The sequence below is a fragment of the Homarus americanus genome, unplaced genomic scaffold (assembly GCF_018991925.1).
Source record: "Homarus americanus isolate GMGI-L3 unplaced genomic scaffold, GMGI_Hamer_2.0 scaffold32929, whole genome shotgun sequence".
NCBI classification, from domain to species: domain Eukaryota; kingdom Metazoa; phylum Arthropoda; class Malacostraca; order Decapoda; family Nephropidae; genus Homarus; species Homarus americanus.
The window spans coordinates 5,393,834-5,413,238 of record NW_024737097.1 but is presented as its reverse complement, the minus strand read 5'-3'; the positions used below and the strand labels follow the sequence as shown (position 1 = coordinate 5,413,238).

At 40.0% G+C, this 19,405-nt stretch overlaps 1 protein-coding gene across 3 annotated transcripts in view; it reads right to left on the bottom strand.

The window, feature by feature from the left end:
• Window positions 1-19,405, bottom strand: part of LOC121873181 (collagen alpha-1(XV) chain-like) — a 231,290-nt gene that overhangs the window by 15,171 nt on the left and 196,714 nt on the right. For 2 of the 3 annotated variants that reach the window (XM_042376516.1, XM_042376517.1), the window contains one exon: window positions 15,918-15,935. The exons of the other annotated variant lie outside the window; for it this stretch is intronic. In XM_042376516.1, the coding sequence (XP_042232450.1) occupies window positions 15,918-15,935 (18 nt within the window). The remainder of the gene's footprint in view (window positions 1-15,917; window positions 15,936-19,405) is intronic. 3 annotated transcript variants of the gene reach the window in all.

The following is a 19,405-nucleotide window of genomic DNA, read 5'->3' as shown; positions in this document are numbered from 1 at the left end:
GAGGAGGGTGGCGAATCACTGAGACTCTGCGGCTGCCTCCTCCTCCTCCTGCTCTGAGCAAATCACTTAAGCACGCACGAATGATGTGAAGTCGTAATAGAGACTGGCTTGGCAACGTTTAGGGACGCTGTGACGTTCTGCGAGTGAGAGGTACGTAGCTTGCCGAGCCGAGAAAGAGTAGCACGGCCAGAAGAGAGAGGGTGATGTGCCGTTAAAAGTAGTCCATGACGACGCAAAATGACGTTGTACTGAGTCATCGGGACGTTAAATGAATTTTTGGTATCTAAAGATTAGCAACGTAGTACCGAAACAACGTTAAGCGGGCCAACGTTATACGAGGACTCACTATAATAACAAATTAATTCCTTATGTTTTGTTTATGCCATAAATGTAGAATGGTTGTTCTACACAATTTTAAATACGTGTACAGGCATATTCTCAATCTATAATATACAGTACCATATACAATATACAGTACAGTACTCATGTATAAACAGAGCTCATATTCAATATAGTTTGACCCCTAATTTCTTGGTAAAAAGCCTGAGTTTTTCATACAGTATATTTCTTGTATAATTTAACCACAACGTTTGAGTATAAACCTAGCAGTATAACAGTTTCACACCAACGCTTCTTGGTCATGACCACCACAAAAATAGCTGACGCTATGAACAATGTTACCATCTCTGAAACGGATTTCCCACCAGTTTCCAACTCCTATGCGAAATAATTTAAAATCATATTTACCAATATGTGAGGAATAAATAAAAATAACACTAATAAATGGAATAAAGCAAAACAAAAATACTGTATTGCCATTTGGCTGCTGGATGATGAAATTAAGTGGAATAATAATGCTGCACACCCTTGAAGGAAACAACAGGTATAGGAGTGCCTGGGTATAATGAAGAAACAAAACTGGTGCCACAATACTGTAGATATATAGAAATATTTGTTGATTGAAGACCAACAGGGCACACTCAGTTGACCTTCTTGCTCTAAAATCAAACTCAGTAGGAACTCTTAACATACAAAGAAAGTTTATTCCCCATTATGTGTTTGACCTTATAATATTTTATTTTGCACATTCTGCAATCTGTGTGTAATTCTGTGTGTGAATGTTACATAGTAAAAATAAATTAAGAAAATTATGTACCGGGTATATCATACAGACTTTCAGTTGGGTTTTTGAGCCTCAGCAGTCACTGGTATCACTATAGATTGTCTTATTATAAATCACAACACACTCTCTTATGGTGAATTGTAGCCATGGATATGGCTAATTTAATTTTTCTGTATACTGTATATTGTGACATGTAGCACTTGCATTTTTTTTAGGCATGTCCACACAGCTTGCCTCCACTCTCACAAGATTTTTTTTCCAATCATGAATGACAAGAAAGTGATACACTGATTGAAACATTAACTTCATTAGAATTACCTTGATAACTTTATAACTTCACTGCCAAATTTCTGTCACTCAACAAACATACGTTCAAATGTTAACATGTTTGTTACAGAGACCCAACCCAACACACTCAAAATTGGAGAAGCAGGATTTTGAGAGATCACTGCAAACTCTCAATGAAAGATCACAAACCAAGCCGTAACAGCTAATCTGTGCATTAGAAATTACAGATCATAAAATCCATAGATAGATACTGTACTGACAACTTGTCCAGTTTAACCAACCAAATGTAATTCTTGGAATTACTCTTACTACCTCACAGAGGAGTCATGAAGAAACTTCATTTAAGAAAAAGGAGCAATTCTGCCAAATTTCACCAGTACAGTGTAATTACCAAACTCAACACTGCAACCTGGAGTTCTGTAAGACTGCATAAATAGAGAAATTAACTCTCCTCTCAATTTTCCAAACCAAATTTAGAAACAAATTATCACATCCTCTGATTGATTAGCCACTGCAACATCAACATCAGCTTGGGGGAAAACCTGAGACTGTCTAAACACCTCATGATAATTTAAGTTGTGGATCATCCCCTTAAAACCTAAATTTTCATAGACCTGATGGTTCTTCTGAAAAAAAAAATAAACAGATAAACACACAGTTTCAGAAGTCAATTCCACTTAAGCCGTAATAAACTTAGTATAAATTATTATATGAAATAAATACTGTATAAATTTGAATATTGCGCAAGAGAACAGGCCAACAACAGGTTAAGAATCAACAAAAGCAATTAACCCTTTAGAGGACAGCCCCACACATACTGTAGGTATTTTATTCTGGCTAATGCCAAACGATTTTATTCAGGTGAGACAAACCCCCTGCCCTCTAAAGGGTTAAGAAAATGCCCTACTAGTCTCCTAGGAGGTGAATTGGATCCACAGTGTAGGAAGGACATTACAGGCCAGAGAACAGAGGCATACAACTCGCTTTCTCTCATCAAAGATCCAATCTAAATGAGCCAACTGTTAAATCCCCTGAAGGATTCCTTCATATCCAAATATCAAACACAAGGTAACACATATCAAATTCACTAGTCCAGCAAGCTTGGGACCAGACCTGTACCAGACTATTAAAATTTTTGAACCAATGAAGCTCAGGTTGAAAAACTAATAATAATGTGTATATTGTACAAGGGGTCTTCATTATAATTATGTCGGGGATGTGTTCTGGGGAAATGCGACTTATTGTGAAATAATATATAATTCCAACATGTACAGTAATACTCCTTGAAAGCTCTAGATGTGTTTCTACAGAGAGAGCTTTCAGCAAATCAGCTTACAACGGGATCACTATAACATACAGTTTTGTACGGTACAATATAATATTTGATATGGAGATACATTCCTAACAACATTATTTGTTACCTTTGAATGATACATAATGGCTCGATTTGGCTACTTGAACAATAAGACAACTTATTAATAAATAAAACTTGTTATATAGGCAGGTTCATAATACACTCCAGTATTATTTATTAAGTGTGATAAATACACTACAATATTATTTAATAAGTACTGAAGACAGATGTTGTGATATAAGCATGATGACATGGTGAGGGACGGTGTGGGCAATCAACTCTTTGCAAGATGTAAACAAAGCTGTCAGGAATTTGATATGACACTAAGGGCGTATTCTCAGTCGTCATGCCCAATAGTTTGCCCGACCACCAGGCACATACGCTTTTGTGGGGTGAGGTCATTCAAGAACGTGCTTCGGGCAATACGATGAGTCGAGATTGCAATGTACCGAACAGGGATACTAATATTTCCAAATCGGTTTTATGGCCCACTGTTACCACAACCACGGTGTCAAGTACCCCAATAATATTTCCCTCAAACACACAAAAAAATGTAACCAAACCTAAAAAAAAATAAGCAAAAAATGACCAAAAAAACATAACATTTTTAGGAGAATATCTATGGGATATACAAACTATTATTCTCTGGTGTTTGTGAGGTTTATTTTGAGGCTTATGTTTCACCGGGTGTTGGCCACACTGGGATGGCTGACAGTTGGTGTACAAGGATGTCAGCTGGCACAACAACACGACGCAGTGTTGTTTATGCATGGATGCATGCCCATGATCAGCTGGGAATATTTTACACCTGTAAATAACTGACAATCTTTGAGTGTATATGAAAGCAAGTTTCTGTTGCCAACAAACTCACTTTCTATCATTTTGAATACAATATATTCTATTTCAATATATCAATATTTTGTGGATGACAAAGATTTTTGCATTCATCAGGACTTCATCAGGCGGGTACTACCTCCCGATGAAATATTCCAACGATCCCGAAAGCAAACGTGATCCATTGGGACAGTGGCATCTCTGAATGGCCTCACCCTACGCTGTTCCCAATCGATCTGGTGGTGTAACGACTGAAAATACAGCCCAATGACTCATTTTGACTCAAGTGGGGATTTTTTTCCCCCAGGAAAATTTATTATTTTATGATATTTTTCAGTATTTACCTGGCATTAAATGAGCCTAAATACAGTAATATGGGAATTTTGGTGAAATTACACACTTTTGTTATAAAGGGATTGTGAACTGATAAGCATGGAAAGTGAGTTGTCTTCTCAGTCCAACCAGCATTCCCTCCCTTCTCCTTCGCCACTTCCTCTCCCCGGCTACACACCTCCATGTATTTTTTTCCACTCTATTTCTTTACATACAAACCCTCCATTGTACAGGTATAAGAACTGGTTAAGGTTATCTAAACTTTATTTTTTTAAGTGAGCGGTGGCAGTTGTACACTATGTTGTAGATTATCGTGGGCTTAAGCTAGTCAAACAACAGGTTCACAAACTAAAACCAAAGCCGCCAGATACAAATCATGTTGATCTATTGAAGCTGCCGAACTATCGGATCCTGAACTACTGAGGTTCAAACTGTACAATTGTCACGAGACAGCTTGTGGAGTTAAACATGGTGCATGATGTAAAGATCCACATAACACCTTGCAACCACTCTCCATCTAGGAGGTTAGGCAAATGTAAATGCACTTGCAACAGAAAAAAATCACATAAATTATTAATACTGTACTGTACCAGCATTTTGAACTGCAAATGCACAGTCAAACCCTGGAAATATGCAAAACTTAACAGGAATGGAGAAATGTAAAGACATTTTTCTGTTCACTTGAATGATAGGAACTAATGGGGTAAACGGAAAATGACACTTTGCAATCAAGCCAAATGAGGGTCATGGAGTGCACTTGTCAGAGTGGCATTGAAGATTTATAGCCTTCAGGTCTCTTTTCAAAGATCTGGATATGACAGGAAGTTATTTACCAATCTCACACTAGTTCCAGTCACTAACTGGTGCTTTGGAAGTACTGTACAGTATGAGGATATGATCCTGTACACTTTTTTGACGATGCAATATACATGCAACATCTGAACCTAGCATGAGGTTCTAAAGTATTTTTGCAGTGTTTGACAAAAATTTATTGGTTCAACCCCAACCTTTATTTTCCTTAAGATGTTGATTTTCATCCATTGTGAATAAAATTATTCTGTATCCTTTTTATAACATAATCTTGAGATAATTTTGGGAACATCAATACAGGAGGTCCCCAGGTTACGTACCGTATATCACGGCCTATAAGGCGGTGGGGTGCATAAGACGCCCCCCCAAATTTCCATTTAAAAAGTAGCTTTTGAGCTCTATTTGCTGTATAAGACCAGTACCCCAAATGTGACACTTACCCACTGACTCAGTAGTCCTTTACCAACCATCCTTGATTTTTTAAAATAAGGCCAATTCACTTCAAGTAATGTCATCAAATTATACCCGCTGGTGTAGTGTAAACACTAGTGACGTCACTGAAGCGTGGTGGGAGTGTTCCCTCGTCTCGGTGGTGTGGCTGTGTTCCGACTATTTATACAACATGTGATTCAACAGCAACCACCGTATTCTAATTGTGGTGTTTCATTAGGATTTGAGTGAAAAAGGTTACCAGTATGTACTTACTACATACATTTATTACACACACACACACATATATATATATATATATATATATATATATATATATATATATATATATATATATATATATATATATATATATATATATATATATATATATATATATATATATATATACTGAATATACTATGTACAAAAAATGAATGTTCAATGAATTATTTATGGTGCATTAGGGTACTGGCCACTTCAGATGGGCTATAAATAGCCTTGTTATCTCCCCTCCATCTCACCCTGAGCCAGACCAGAAGCGTCTTGGTAAATAACATGTTTGCTTATTTTCCATTTACTTTAAATAGATTTACCGAATTATTTGTTTTATTTATTTATTTATAATATACTGTAATATATTAAACACACTGTAATTATTTTCTTTAATTTATAAACTGTTTTGCGACAAAGGAATGTTCTCCAGTAGTGTTTCATTAGGATTTGAGTGAAAAAATATTACGTACTTACACAATTGTTCCTCTTACTTTGACAACACAACATACATACAGTATATTATTTCTCAGTTTTGATCTTTTTTTTTAATTTTTGTATTTATTTATAGTTAGTTACTTAAAATAAGGCCAATTCACTTCAAGTAATGGCATCAAATATTACCAGCTGGTGTAGTGTAAACACTAGTGACGTCACTTGAGCGTCTGTAATTAACCGTCGATAGTTTCAAGAATTAATGCACTCATTTACTGAATATTCTTTGTAAAAAAATATAATTTAAATCAATTATTTATAGGAGATAAATATTATTATGAGTAAATATACCGATACCAGTATGCATTACTGACCACCTCCACGGCTAAAAATAGCCCAATCTCGTGGTCACTTTCCCTTTCTTGTCTCCTCACTGGCAAATGGGGGGGGGCGTGGGGAGGGGTGTGTGATGATAGCTGTGTTTATTACAGGGGTATAAATCTCTTTTACGGTATGTTAGACAGGTTTATAATACATTTTTATTATTTTAATATACCGGTAATCTTAATTTGAATCCAGCTTGCCAAACGTAAGTTTCAGTATAAAATAATTAGTGGTAAGACCTTGTGAGTGGCTTACGATGTTTTCATCACCACTCTTGACACACTAAACCACAATATTTAAGAGGTAAGAATTTTAAACTTGGTGGTTTAGACGACCCCCTAACTTTGGGCAGATTTTTTTAATGTTCAAATTTCGTCTTATAGGCCGTGATATACGGTATGTCCAACTTACGAACAACCGCCGATATGAACGAGTTCCAATAAAGTCTATTATTTTAAGAATCCGACATAGGTACAGTATTTTCTCGATTTAACGAACTAATTCGAGCTATCCCTTTCCGTCAAATCGAAATTTCCGCTAAATCGAACTTTCCGTTATTTTCGCTCAATCTAGCGAACTAGTTCACTAAATTGAGCGTAATTCCATTAAATTCCACGCCAAACGTGCCGCTTGGTATGTGGGGTTTGTTTACAATCTGTGTCCTGCAGCCAACATGTTTTTTGTTCACTGCTACTTCTTGGTCAACTAACTACTGTGCTTAGACATCATGCCAAAAGTTTCTCATAAGTCTCAAAAAGGAAGTGGTGTGAGGGAGAAAGTGAAATGAGTGCAGCTATCAATTGGAAATTTTTTTGGAAATAATAGAAAAAAAAAATTAAAACAACACCGAACCCACACAATTTAAGGTGAGCCATGAATAAAGTTTTTAATGTTTCTATGTACATATCATGTGTCTAAGGTGTCTCCATAGGTGTGAGCATATTAACGGAATTAATCTTGATTTAGCGAATGTATTTCACTAAATCGAACGGAAAATAACAGAAAAAATGCTAAATCGCGAGTTCGTTATATCGGATTCAATTAAATCGAGAGTATACTGTACAACCGGTTTGTAGTAGTAACGTACGAAAACTAGTTTGCGTGGCAGAGTGGCGAAGCGGAACAGTGGGTGGGAAGTTGAGCATCACCCAGCCACGCCCCTTGTGGTACCATCAGTATGCCTTATGCTCGCTTCAGTAACGTGTGTGATCAAGTGCAAAGTGTTATTTTTTGCTTATTAACTATATTTTTCTGCCCTCATCATGGCTCCCAAAAGCAAATCTAATGCAAGTGATAGTAGTGCATCCAAGAAAAGGAAAACAATTACAATGGAAGTGGAAGTTGGTGTAATTAAACGTTCTGAAAGAGGTAGGACAGTGCCAGTCATTAGTAAAGTGTTGGGCTTCAGTCAGTGCCAGATTTAGGCATAAGCTAGATAAGTTATAGCTTTGGGCGAGTTGAAAATTGTAAAAATAAATAAGTAATTAATGGTAAACAGAAAAATAACACAAATGAATAAATAATGTTATACCCAGTATGTACTGTAGATATAGATTAAGGTGTGTGTGTATGTGTACAGGAGGTCCCTGGGTTATGAATGGTTCCGTTCCTGAGGACGTTCTAAAGTCGTATTTTTATGTAAGCCGGAACATATGCTATGTACATAACGTACTTACAGAACAATGTTTAAAATCCCACTATATCATAGCCTAAGTCCTTATATACATTTAAAATCACTTAATTTAAGACAAAAGAAGAAATAGAATGACAAAATACAGCAAATGAGAGCAAAAAATAAGTCATCAGGTAAATAAGATAGTGTAAATTTCAAGTTTAACCCCGTTCGTAGTGGTGGGAATCGTAAGTTGGATGTTCGTAACTCAGGGATCCCCTGTACTCCTTCTTCTTTTTCGACTTGGTGAATACTGAAAAGCATCAATAAGAAGTCCTAAAATTTCAAGTTTTGTGGGGCAATTCCACTTCTAGAAGACTCAGCTAATTATCTCATTAACATGAACGAAATATAGTACATTTTCTTTTATCTGTTCTGTTGACGTGCAGGGTTCTCACCTGAAAAATCTGGAAATCCATCAAATTGCCAAATGTTATTTGTATCATTTATAAAATATATATTGATTTTTTTTTACATATATGAGTGATATCTCTGAGCCAGAACAATTGGTGCAGAGCACTTCCAGGAATGAGAGATTTCTGGGTAATGAGACGACTCTCTCAAAGCCAGAAAAACTCCCTCATCCCTGGAATTTTTTGCAATTTTTCAGGTAATGGAAAAATGCTCTCGAAAGTTCCAGAAATTGCTCATTACATCATCTCTCGAACCCAGAAAAATATCCCCCATCCCCGGAATTTTATGGATACATGAACAATTTTCTCGGAATTTCTTAAAAATGCGCCTGATTTTCATCTCTCATACCTGGAAAAAACACCCCCATCCCCAGAACTTTCTGGGTAATGGGAAAAATTTCTCAGAATTTTCCAGAAAATGTGCCCCTCGGATATTACTTAACCATTTCCTGCTGTACATATAATTTAGTTACTGTGGGCATTGCCAAATAGTATAACTTCTCATCCACTTTATCTTTGGAAAATATTTAAAAAAAAAATGTATTTTAAGTGGTAGTGGCTTCATTCGGTCAATGTTCAGAACAATTTTGAAAGACAAACACTAAATTCTTGAACATGTTAAAGGATCTCCACCAATGCAGTCAACTGTAATAACAAAACAAAGAAGTTCACTGATAATTGAAATGGGAAGATTGTTTGTGATATGGGTTGAAGATCAAAATCAATGGTGTATGCCTATAAGTCTAGCCTTGATTCAGGAAAAAGTGAGAAGCTTGCATGCTGACTTGAAGGCTGCAAGTGGTGGTAAAAATAATGGGTAAGATTTTGTCACCAGTAGGGACTGGTTTAATTAGTTTAAGGTAAGGGCAAAATTATATAACATTAAAGTGCAAGGTGAAGTAGCTAATGTAGTCATGCAGTTAAATGATAATTTTGAGGTAAACTTTGCAATAGGGTCCTTACAAAGTTTTTTGGGGCAGTTTTTGTATCTTTGAAGTGTGCTGAATAAGAATCTAAGGATGCCTCCCTGGCACCCTTGAGCAATTTGCATAACATGTAAATTTTAGTTTTTTTTTTTCAATATTTCCATAACTAAAAGGGATACTGTGAGAGTGTAAGATAGAGTAACATTGTACGATATGTTTTCCCATGTGTACACTTTTCATCCACCGCATTCAACACCAGCAGGTCCACACTGCCAGTCATGACTGGTCCCCCCATCACCATATCCAACTGACGCCCGACGCGACCCCCTACGCCTGTCACACACCTGCTCCTGTTCCGAAGCACTGGGAAGCGGAGGAGAAGGCCCAGTTGGAGGAGGACGTCAGGAGAGGCGTCATCCAACCAGTGCCTGCTGGTGAGGCTACGGAGTGGTGCACCCGGATGGTTGTGGTGGCCAAGAAAAACAGTCAGCCCAGGCGCACTGTGGAATTTCAACACCTCAATGCAAGCTGTCTGAGGGAGAGGCACCACACACCTGCACCATTCGACATGGTGTCTGGGGTGCCAGTGCACTCGTCCAAAACCGTCGCCGACGCCGTCTAGGAATTTCATTAAGTGGAGTTGGAGGAGTACAGTAGAGTAGACACCTTACCACATGGGACATTGTTCAGCGTCAGATGCCTTCACCAAGAGGTTTGACGACGCTATTCAGGATGTGCCCCTCATATATAAGTGCGTGGACGACACTCTCCTCTATGACTCCAGTGTGAAGGGAGTGTTCTGGCACACCTATGATTTTCTGGAGACCTGCGCTCGTACAGGTATCACACTGAAACCAGAAAAGTTCTTGTTCTGCAGGAGAGAAGCCGAGTTTGTGGATTTCCTCCTGTGGTGGGACCTCTACCAGCCCAATGCCCAAAGTCTGTCAGCCATCAAGGACTTCCCCATGCCTGATCAGCCATCGATCGATGGCATCAGATCCTGGCACGACCTGGTTAACCAGTTGGTTCCCTTCCCTGCCACTGCATCTGTGATGGAGCCCTTCTGCAAGCTTCTCAAGAAGCCAGTGAGCAAGCCGGTGTATTGGGACGACCAGCTGCAGCTCAAGTTTTGCCAGGCCCAGGACACCATCTATCAGTTGGCCAGGGACAGCTTGGTGTACTATGACAAATCCAGGCCTACGGCAGCTGTCATGGACTAGAGCAGGAAGGACATTGGCTTCGACGTCCTACAGCAATACTGTGCCTCACCAGAGACGCCCTTCTGCTGCAGGGGAAGGTGGCGGTTGGCTCTGTGCGGTTGGCTCTGTGCGGTAGCCGACATCTGAGCATGGCCGAGGCTGGCTATGCTGCAGTGGAAGGGGAGGCCCTGGCAGTAGTATGGTGCCTGCGCAAGGCCAGGCTGTTCCTCTTTGGCTGCCCAAACCTCATTCTGGTGACGGACTACCGCCCCTTAGTAGGCTTGCTAGGTGACAGAGCCCTCACGGATGTGGCGAATCCGAGCCTGTTCAGGCTCAAGGAGAAGACGCTGCAGTCCCGGTTCATGGTCAAGTACTTGAGGGGAAGCGGAATTGTGCAGCTGACGCCCTATCCCGCTTCCCATGCCTCAGGGCAGTGCCCGACAGGGAGAAGATGGACTAAGAGGGGGGGGGGGACCTATGCACTGCAGTCTGTGCGGTCACAATTGCAGCACTGGATCAGGATGGGTGCATCACTATGGACGAGGACACCATGTGCAAAGCTGCTGCGGACGATCCAGTGTACCAGATGCTAGTGTCGAGAGTGCTAGCGAGCGACTGGCGTCCCCACAAGTTGCAGGAGGTGGCCTGTCTGCGCCCGTACTTTTCGGTGAGGGACAGGTTGGCTGTAGTCAGGAATATGGTCACCTACACCCTTGACCAGGGCAGTGTGCGCCTTGTCATTTCCTAAACCCTCCGCCACCGGGTCGCCGTTAACCTGCACGTGGAGCACCAGAGCCTCGACTCCATGCTCAGGCGGGCCCAGCAGTCTGTCTAATGGCCTGGCATGGAGGGTGACCTGCAGTATCAACGGTCTTGGTGTGCTGCTTGCGAGACCCACGCCCTTTCCCAGCCTCCGGAGTCGTTGGTCTTGACCCCAGCGCTAGACTATCCCTTTCAACAGGTGGTAGCCAACTTGTTCCACCTGCGGGGCCACACGTACCTAGCATATGCTGACCGACTCACAGGTTGGCTGGAGATCGCCCACTTCCCTAACGAGGCCACCTCTGGCAAGATCATTTCCAGTCTGCTGGGTTACTTCACGAGGTGGGGGGGGTACCTGAGCAGATCTCCACAGATGGATTTCCTCAAGTCATGGGCAGTCCAGGTGCGGCTCTCGTCAGCCCACTTAAGCCAGTCCAATGGCAGGGCAGAGGCTGGGTCAAGGCAGCCAAGAGGCTCCTCGGGGATAACACTGAGCCTGGGGGCAGCCTGGACTGTGATAGGACATCCCAGGCCCTCCCCCAGTACCTGAACACGCCTCTCCAGGGGGTGAACAAGTCGCCCGCCCAACTTTCCACCGGCTGCCAGCTCCATGACGGCGTTCCCGTGGCCAGACAGTACTATAAGGTGGACCAGCACTGGAGGTGGGCGCTTCGTATAAGGTAGGTGCGCTTGACTGAAGCCCAGGACGGGATCCTTGTGTCGCGGGGGGAGGTGTCCCGCCAGCTGGCTCCCCTAGCTGTGGGCTGGCAGGTGCGTGTGCAGGAAGCCGCCACCAAGCTCTGGGACAGGACGGGCGCAGTGGTGGAAGCCCGCCCTCCCAGGCAGTATGCCATCAGGTTGACTGGCAGTGGCAGGGTGTCCATTCACAACAGACGCCACCTGTGATGCGGTGCCACCCCTATGCCTACCACTCCCGTGGTGCACCACGCTATGCCTCCTGGCCCCCCTTCTGTGGCGTGGCGCCCTCCGTATCCGTGCCCTCGCTCGCCCCCCCCCCGGCCCCTTCCCAGTCGGGCGTGGCCAGGCCAGGCCAGGCCCGGGAGAGCCCGCAGGCCCGGGTTGGTTGGCTGACTATGTGGTTTTGAGTTTTGAGTTTTTTCTGTTCCTTGCTTTTTTTTTGTCTTATTCGCTCTCTCCGAGCCTACTAAAATGTCTTTGTTTGTTTTTTCTTGCTTTGTTGTTTTTTTGTCACTGCTTTGTTTTCCTTTCGTTAGTTCAAATGTGCATTATTTCCTTTTAATTTGGGGGTAGATGTGAGATTATAAGATAGAGTAACATCGTACAATAAGTTTGCCCATGTGTGAAGGCAGGAGTTTGTCTGTGGCAGTGCTGGGTTGCCAGTTACTGTCTGACGCTAGCAGGAGTAATGTCTCCCAAGAACCTGGTATATTATTTAAACCTCTCACAGATATGATTAAATAAATGGTCTCTATACCCATGTTTACAGGGTCTATAAATTAAATGAGTTGTTCCTTTTTACTTTCAGTAATTGAGTACGATATAATGATATAACTTAATTTGCATATTTTGAATAAAAGAATAGTTGTAAAATCTTATTTATGCTATTGTTTTATTTGTAGACACTGAAAACATGGGTATAAACACCATTTACAGAATAAGGTATTTAATTGTACTGTATTCCTTGTAGTTACGGAAATATTGCAAAAAAAATGAATTTCAGTTATGGCTGACTTAATTTTCATACAGTATTATTCAAAATGCTGACGGGTACCAGGGTGGCAGCACTTAGAATTTTATTCAGCACCCATCACAGATATAAAAACTACAAAAACAAAAACAAAATTGTAAGGACCCTATTGCAAGGTTATGTGAACTAATGCAGGACTAGTGCAGATGAAACTGCAGCATTTCCTGATACTTTAGCTAAAATAATTGAAGAAGGGGGTTATTGTGCTGAACAAGTTTTTAATATCGATGAGACTGGTTTATTTTGGAAAAGGGTGCCCGAACGCACGTACCTTGCAAGACAAGAAAAAACAGTACCAGGGCATAAACGTTCCAAGGAGAGGTTGACCTTACTGCTAGGGGGCAATGCAGCAGAGGACTAAAACTAAAACCTTTGCTTGAGTGCCAGTCAGAAAATCCTCGGGCTTTGAAAGGTGTTTTCAAGGCATCACTTCCAGTTATCTGGAAAGCTGATGAGAAGGCTTGGGTGATGTTGGCCCTTCAAAGTCACTACCTTTAAAGATTTTATTGGTACTCGACAATGCGCCTGGCCATCCTGTATTTTTAGATGATGTTCATCCCAACATTACGGTTGTGTTCCTACCTCCAAATACATCATTTGTTTTACAATCTATGGACCAGGGAGTTATTGCTTAATATAAAGCATATTACATGAGAAGGACATTTGCTCAAGCTATCAGGGCAACAGAAAGAAGTCATACAACATTTATAATGCTGTGAAAGAAGGTAAAAGAAACCAATAGGAATGGTATTTGGAAAAAACTTTGTCCACAGTTTGTTCACGATTTCAAAGGCTTTGAAGATGATGTTGGAGAAGTGACAAAGGAAGTGGTAGACCTTGGGAACCAACTCCAGTTTGACATTTGTGAGGATGATGTTACACAGTTGCTTGAGTCTCATGCTGAAGAATTAAGCACTGAGGACCTATTGAACTGGAGAAGGAAATTATGTCAGAGGATGTAGAGGGAGCTGAAACTCCAAAACCAAAGGGATTCATTACAAAAGATATGCCAAATAGTTTCAGGCTTATTGAAGAAGGATTATTTAAACTTCAACAGCAAGATCCCAACACAAGAAGATTCACCAAGGTTCATAGAGGTACTGTATTACTGAATGTCTACGATGGTACAGAGAAAATTATGAGAAAAGAAGATAGTTTCAGCTGAAACATCCCTTGATTATATTTTTTAGAAGGTCAAAAGGCAGCCAAAACCAGTACCATCAACCTCTGCAGCATCTCTCGAGCAACTCCAGAACCAGTTTCCTCTACCTCAGCTGAGTATCCAGAAACAATCTCATCAATATCTACACCATCATCACCATCTTCAGTTTCATCCCAATAAAGCCTCGCTCACCCCTCTTAAAAAAGCCCATCTCTACATACAAGCCAACCGAATGGCCTGGATGCACTAACATATTTAAATCACATAAGTCTCTGCTGGTGCTCGTAACTCTCTGTAAGCACATTTAAGTCGTCATAGCTAAGACCATATGCGCAAAGCAATTTAAGTGCTAGAGTGTGAGATCTAGGAAACTTAATTCCACTCTTGAGTTGTCGTAAGTGGGCAAACGGGACGTGCGTTCACTTGGCCAACACTGCTTTTAGCTGTAGTGTGCGGTCTTTTGTGAATTTTGATAATATAATACATTGGAAAGGTATTTTAAATGCAATCTACAAAAAACTATCATATTTTGTTATTTTTCTTTAGAATAAAATTTTGTAGGAATGGTGCTTCAGATCTCTACCAACTTCTTTTGTTTACACAAAATTGGGAGGGTAACGGTCACTTCCACACACCACACTCCACTATACCACTCTATAGCTCTCTCTATATATCTCTCTCTAAATATGAAGAATGAAGGTAAGAGGAATAATGAAAGAAATATTAATAAAGAAAGAACAGAATATGATTGATTGAAAGTAGAAAAATAAATAATAAACGTTATTACGGAAAAGAGTAGAGAAAGAATGTATAAAATATATAATAAAGGAATAAATAAACCTCAGTTGTGATTTTGTTGACTCGCAGATAATATTGTGTGGCCGTAACATTGTGGTGAATGTTGTCTTCCATGTGTTCCAAGTGTAGTGCTATTGCATCATAACATCTTCTATGTGATTGGCTGAAGGGACAGAAAAATATTTGTGACATGCACTCTGATTGGTTGATGGATGTCAGCTGACATGGCAGAATACAGTCATTAGCCATGACTGTCTTGGGCAACAACAATCGTAAGTTTGTTTTCAGCATGCAAACTTGTCTTCACTTTGCTCTTCCTTAAGATTTTGAGCTAAGCAAGCTTTTGCCGCAGACTTAAGTCAGACATTAGTGCCCCTCGTGTAACGAGGATGGCCGGCCCAAGGCCATCTAGGCGTAAATTTGTTTAAGGTGTAGAAGCTGTCGCCAACACCTCAACCACACCCTAAGTTAACGAACTGCATGACCCAGTGTCAAGGAATAGTCCGAGAAGACCGGACAACTCGCCAACTGCACTGGATAACCATAACCCCGGAATACGATCCGCAAATCGATTAACATCTAGGTTCCCATTTACTGCTGGGTAGACAGAGGCAAATGGTGTAAAGAAACTTTCATTTACTGTATTATCTCAGTCTATTTCTTTTCTTTTAAATTAAATGATTTTAGAAGTATACAGTATAAGGACTTAGGCTATTATATGATATACTGTAGTGGGATTTTAAACATTGTTCTGGAAGTACAATATACACATAGGGTATGTGTTTTGACTTATGTACATTTTCGACTTAAGAACGTCCACAAGAACATAACTCATTCGTAACCAGGGGACTGCCTGTATATAACAATATGAGTTCATCCCTTCACTGAAAATTTTTAATTAAATATGTGTTATAGGAATCATTACTTCAACATGATTAAGATTGTTAAACATAAAAAATCTGTATTAAAAATATTCCAACATTGTGTACTTACCTTGGTAAGCTGTCCTGGCTATAGGAAGACATGAAATATATCAAGTTAAGAACATGTTCAGAAAAATGTAACATATGTTGTGTACCTTCATTATCATGAAATAGTAAAGAGCGTAACAGATAATGAATGATCAATTCATAAACCCTACAATGCATAGTGTTACAGGGTGACCTCGCAAATTCATGTGTCTGAAAAATGAACTTCTTTAACACTTATTCCACTCTACTTAAATTATGTGGCATGGAATTAAAGAAAATGTATTATAAAGCTATAAATAAGAAATATGAACAGCATGGATGTGTACGTGTGACAAGTGAATGTGCATGGAGGCGGTGGGCCTTGGCTATAACTACGTCGACGACTCGCCAGACCAAATGCTTCGCATATTGTTAGATGTAAAAAACTACAAAAGATGTAGAAAAATCATTACAATACTCTAATGTAGCTTAAAAATAAAAATAAAATATAACATAAACAATAAAATAATAAAAATGAAGAGCATTAGTGTGTATATGTGGGAAGTCAACATATAACCGAACCCACCTGGGGTATTAATATACTCTATTTAGTTCTGTCGAACAGAGAAAACCTCATTAGTCATGTCGAGGTAGGGAACGAACTTGCAAACAGCGATCACAAAGAAATTAGATTCCAGTTAGATTTTCAGGGCAGCCGTAAGGAAAATTCCACAAAAGTCCCAGATTTCAGAAGGGCAAACTTTGATACTTTGAAGAGGCAGTTGAGAGAAGGGGTATCACACTTGGGGGTGAACTACCTGGAACTGACAATTGAAACCGACCTGATAACGAGATCTGAGGTTGCCGAGTTCCACGACAAATTAAATAATGAGTTACTTAATGCACAAAGGCAGAACATACCATACAAAAAACTCAGATCAAACAACAATGACCCAAAATGGATAAATAATTATTTAAAGAACATTATTGGCCAAAGGAAGGCTATAGGAAGAAGGATAAATCGTGGCGAAATTTACCTCCGGGATTATTATAAGGTATTGGCCAGTAGGGTTAAGTCCGAGATAAGGAAAGCTAAGAGGAATAATGAAGTGAAGCTAGCACGGAAGGCAAAGACAAACCCCAAAGGATTCTACAAATGTATCAAACTAAAACACGAGAAAAGATTGGACCAATACAGTCAGATACCGGCGAGCTAACTAATAATGACGGAGAAATGAGCAATAATCTGAATAAATATTTTTCAATAGTTTCCACCACGGAAAATTTCAACATGATACCCGAGGCACCGACTCTATTCAGAGATAGTGAAGAAAACAAATGAAGTGAGATAGTAGTGACTAGTAACGATGTTAGTAAGCAAATAGACAAACTAAAGCCTAATAAGTCAACTGGTCCTGATGAGATATTTGCCAGAGTATTAAAGGAATGTAAGGAAGAGCTTAGTATGCCCTTAGCAAAGTTGTTTAACATGTCCTTAAAAACAGGCGTAGTACCAGAATCCTGGAGGATAGCGAATGTAATACCGATTTTCAAGAAGGGGGATAGATCACTATCCTCTAAATACAGCCCAATCAGTCTAACATCAATAGTAGGCAAATTACTGGAAGCAATCATTTCAAACTCTATTCGAAATCACCTGGAGAAGCACCAATTGATCAATGATTCCCAACATGGCTTCACAAGCGGGCGTTCATGTCTAACTAATCTATTAACATTCTTTTCATCAGTTTTCGAATCGGTGGACGAGGGGCACAATTATGATGTGGTATATCTCGACTTTAGCAAAGACTTCGACAGAGTCCCCCACGAAAGACGAATTAGAAAGGTAGAAGCACATGGTATCAAACGTAATATCCTTAAATGGATTAAAGCGTGGTCACAGGACAGGAAACAGCGAGTGAGCATTAACGGCACTAAATGCCATTGGAGGAACGTCACTAGTGGAGTTCCCCAAGGCTCAGTACTTGGACCATTATTATTTATTATATGCATAAACGACATAGATATCGGCATAGACAGCAACATAAGTAAATTTGCTGATGACACTAAAATAGGACGTGTTATTAAAACTGACAAGGACTCCGCAAAACTACAGGAAGATCTAAACAAATTTTTCGAATGGTCTGAAAAATGGCAGATGAAATTCAATGTGGACAAATGTAAAGTACTCAGTATAGGAGATGTATACAGGGAAACCAGTTACCAGATGAACAACGATGCCATTGAGAAATTCGACTGCGAGAGAGATTTAGGAGTAATGATAAGTAGGAACCTTAAGCCAAGTAAACAATGTGTTTTAGCTCGTAACAAGGCTAATAATGTACTTGGGTTCATAAAAGGAGAGTTAGTTGCAAGACTAGCGAGGTCATCTTACGATTATATCTTGTGCTTGTGAGACCTCACCTGGATTAAGCAGTTCAGTTCTGGTCACCGTATTACAGAATGGATATAGAATCCTTGGAAAGAATTCAGAGGAGAATAACAAGACTAATCCCGGGCATTAGGAACCTTGAGTACAGAGACAGGTTAAAGCATCTTAATTTGCACTCCCTGGAGAGACGTAGAGTGAGGGGCGACATGATCGAGGTGTATAAATGGAAGTCAGGGCTAAACAAAGGGGACATTACAAAGGTACTCATACTTTCCAACCAGGAGCAAACTCGCAACAATGGTCTTAAATTAGACAAATTTAGATTTATCAGCGAAATAGGTAAACACTGGTTTGGAAACCAAGTAGTGGATGAATGGAACAAGTTACCAAATATCATCATGAACTCGAATACGCTGGATAGCTTCAAACATAGGTTGGATGCTTATATGAGCAATAGGGGTTGGGTGTAAATGAAACTGCCCAGTATGGGCCAATAGGCCCGCTGCAGTTTCCTCCATTCTTATGTTATGTTCTTATGTTCTTATGTTCTTACCTGGAGACCTCACGGTTGAGGATGACCTGATAACAAGATCTCAGGTTGACGAGTTCCACAACAATTTAAATAATGAGTTATTTAATGCACAAAGGCACAACATGCCTTACAGAAAACTCAGATCAAACAACAATGACCCTAAATAGATAAATAATTATTTAAAGAACATCATTGGACAAAGGAAGGCTATAGGTAGGAAAATAAATCATGGTCAAGTTTACATCCGAGATTATTATAAGGTATTGCCGGTAGGGTTAAGACCGAGATAAGAAAAGCAAAGAGGAATAATGAATTGAAGGTAGCAAGGGAGGCGAAGTCAGACCCCAAGGGACTCTATCAAATGTATCAAACTAAAACAGGAGAACAGATTGGACTAATACAGTCGGATACCGGCGAGCTAAATGATAACGACAGAGAAATGATCAATAATGAGAATAAATATTTTTCAACAGTTTTCACCACCGAAAATTTAAACATGATTCCTGAGGCACTGACTCTATACAGAGATGGTGAAGAAAATACATTAAGAGAGATAGTAGTGACTAGTAACGATGTTAGTAAGCAAATAGACAAACTAAAGCCTAAT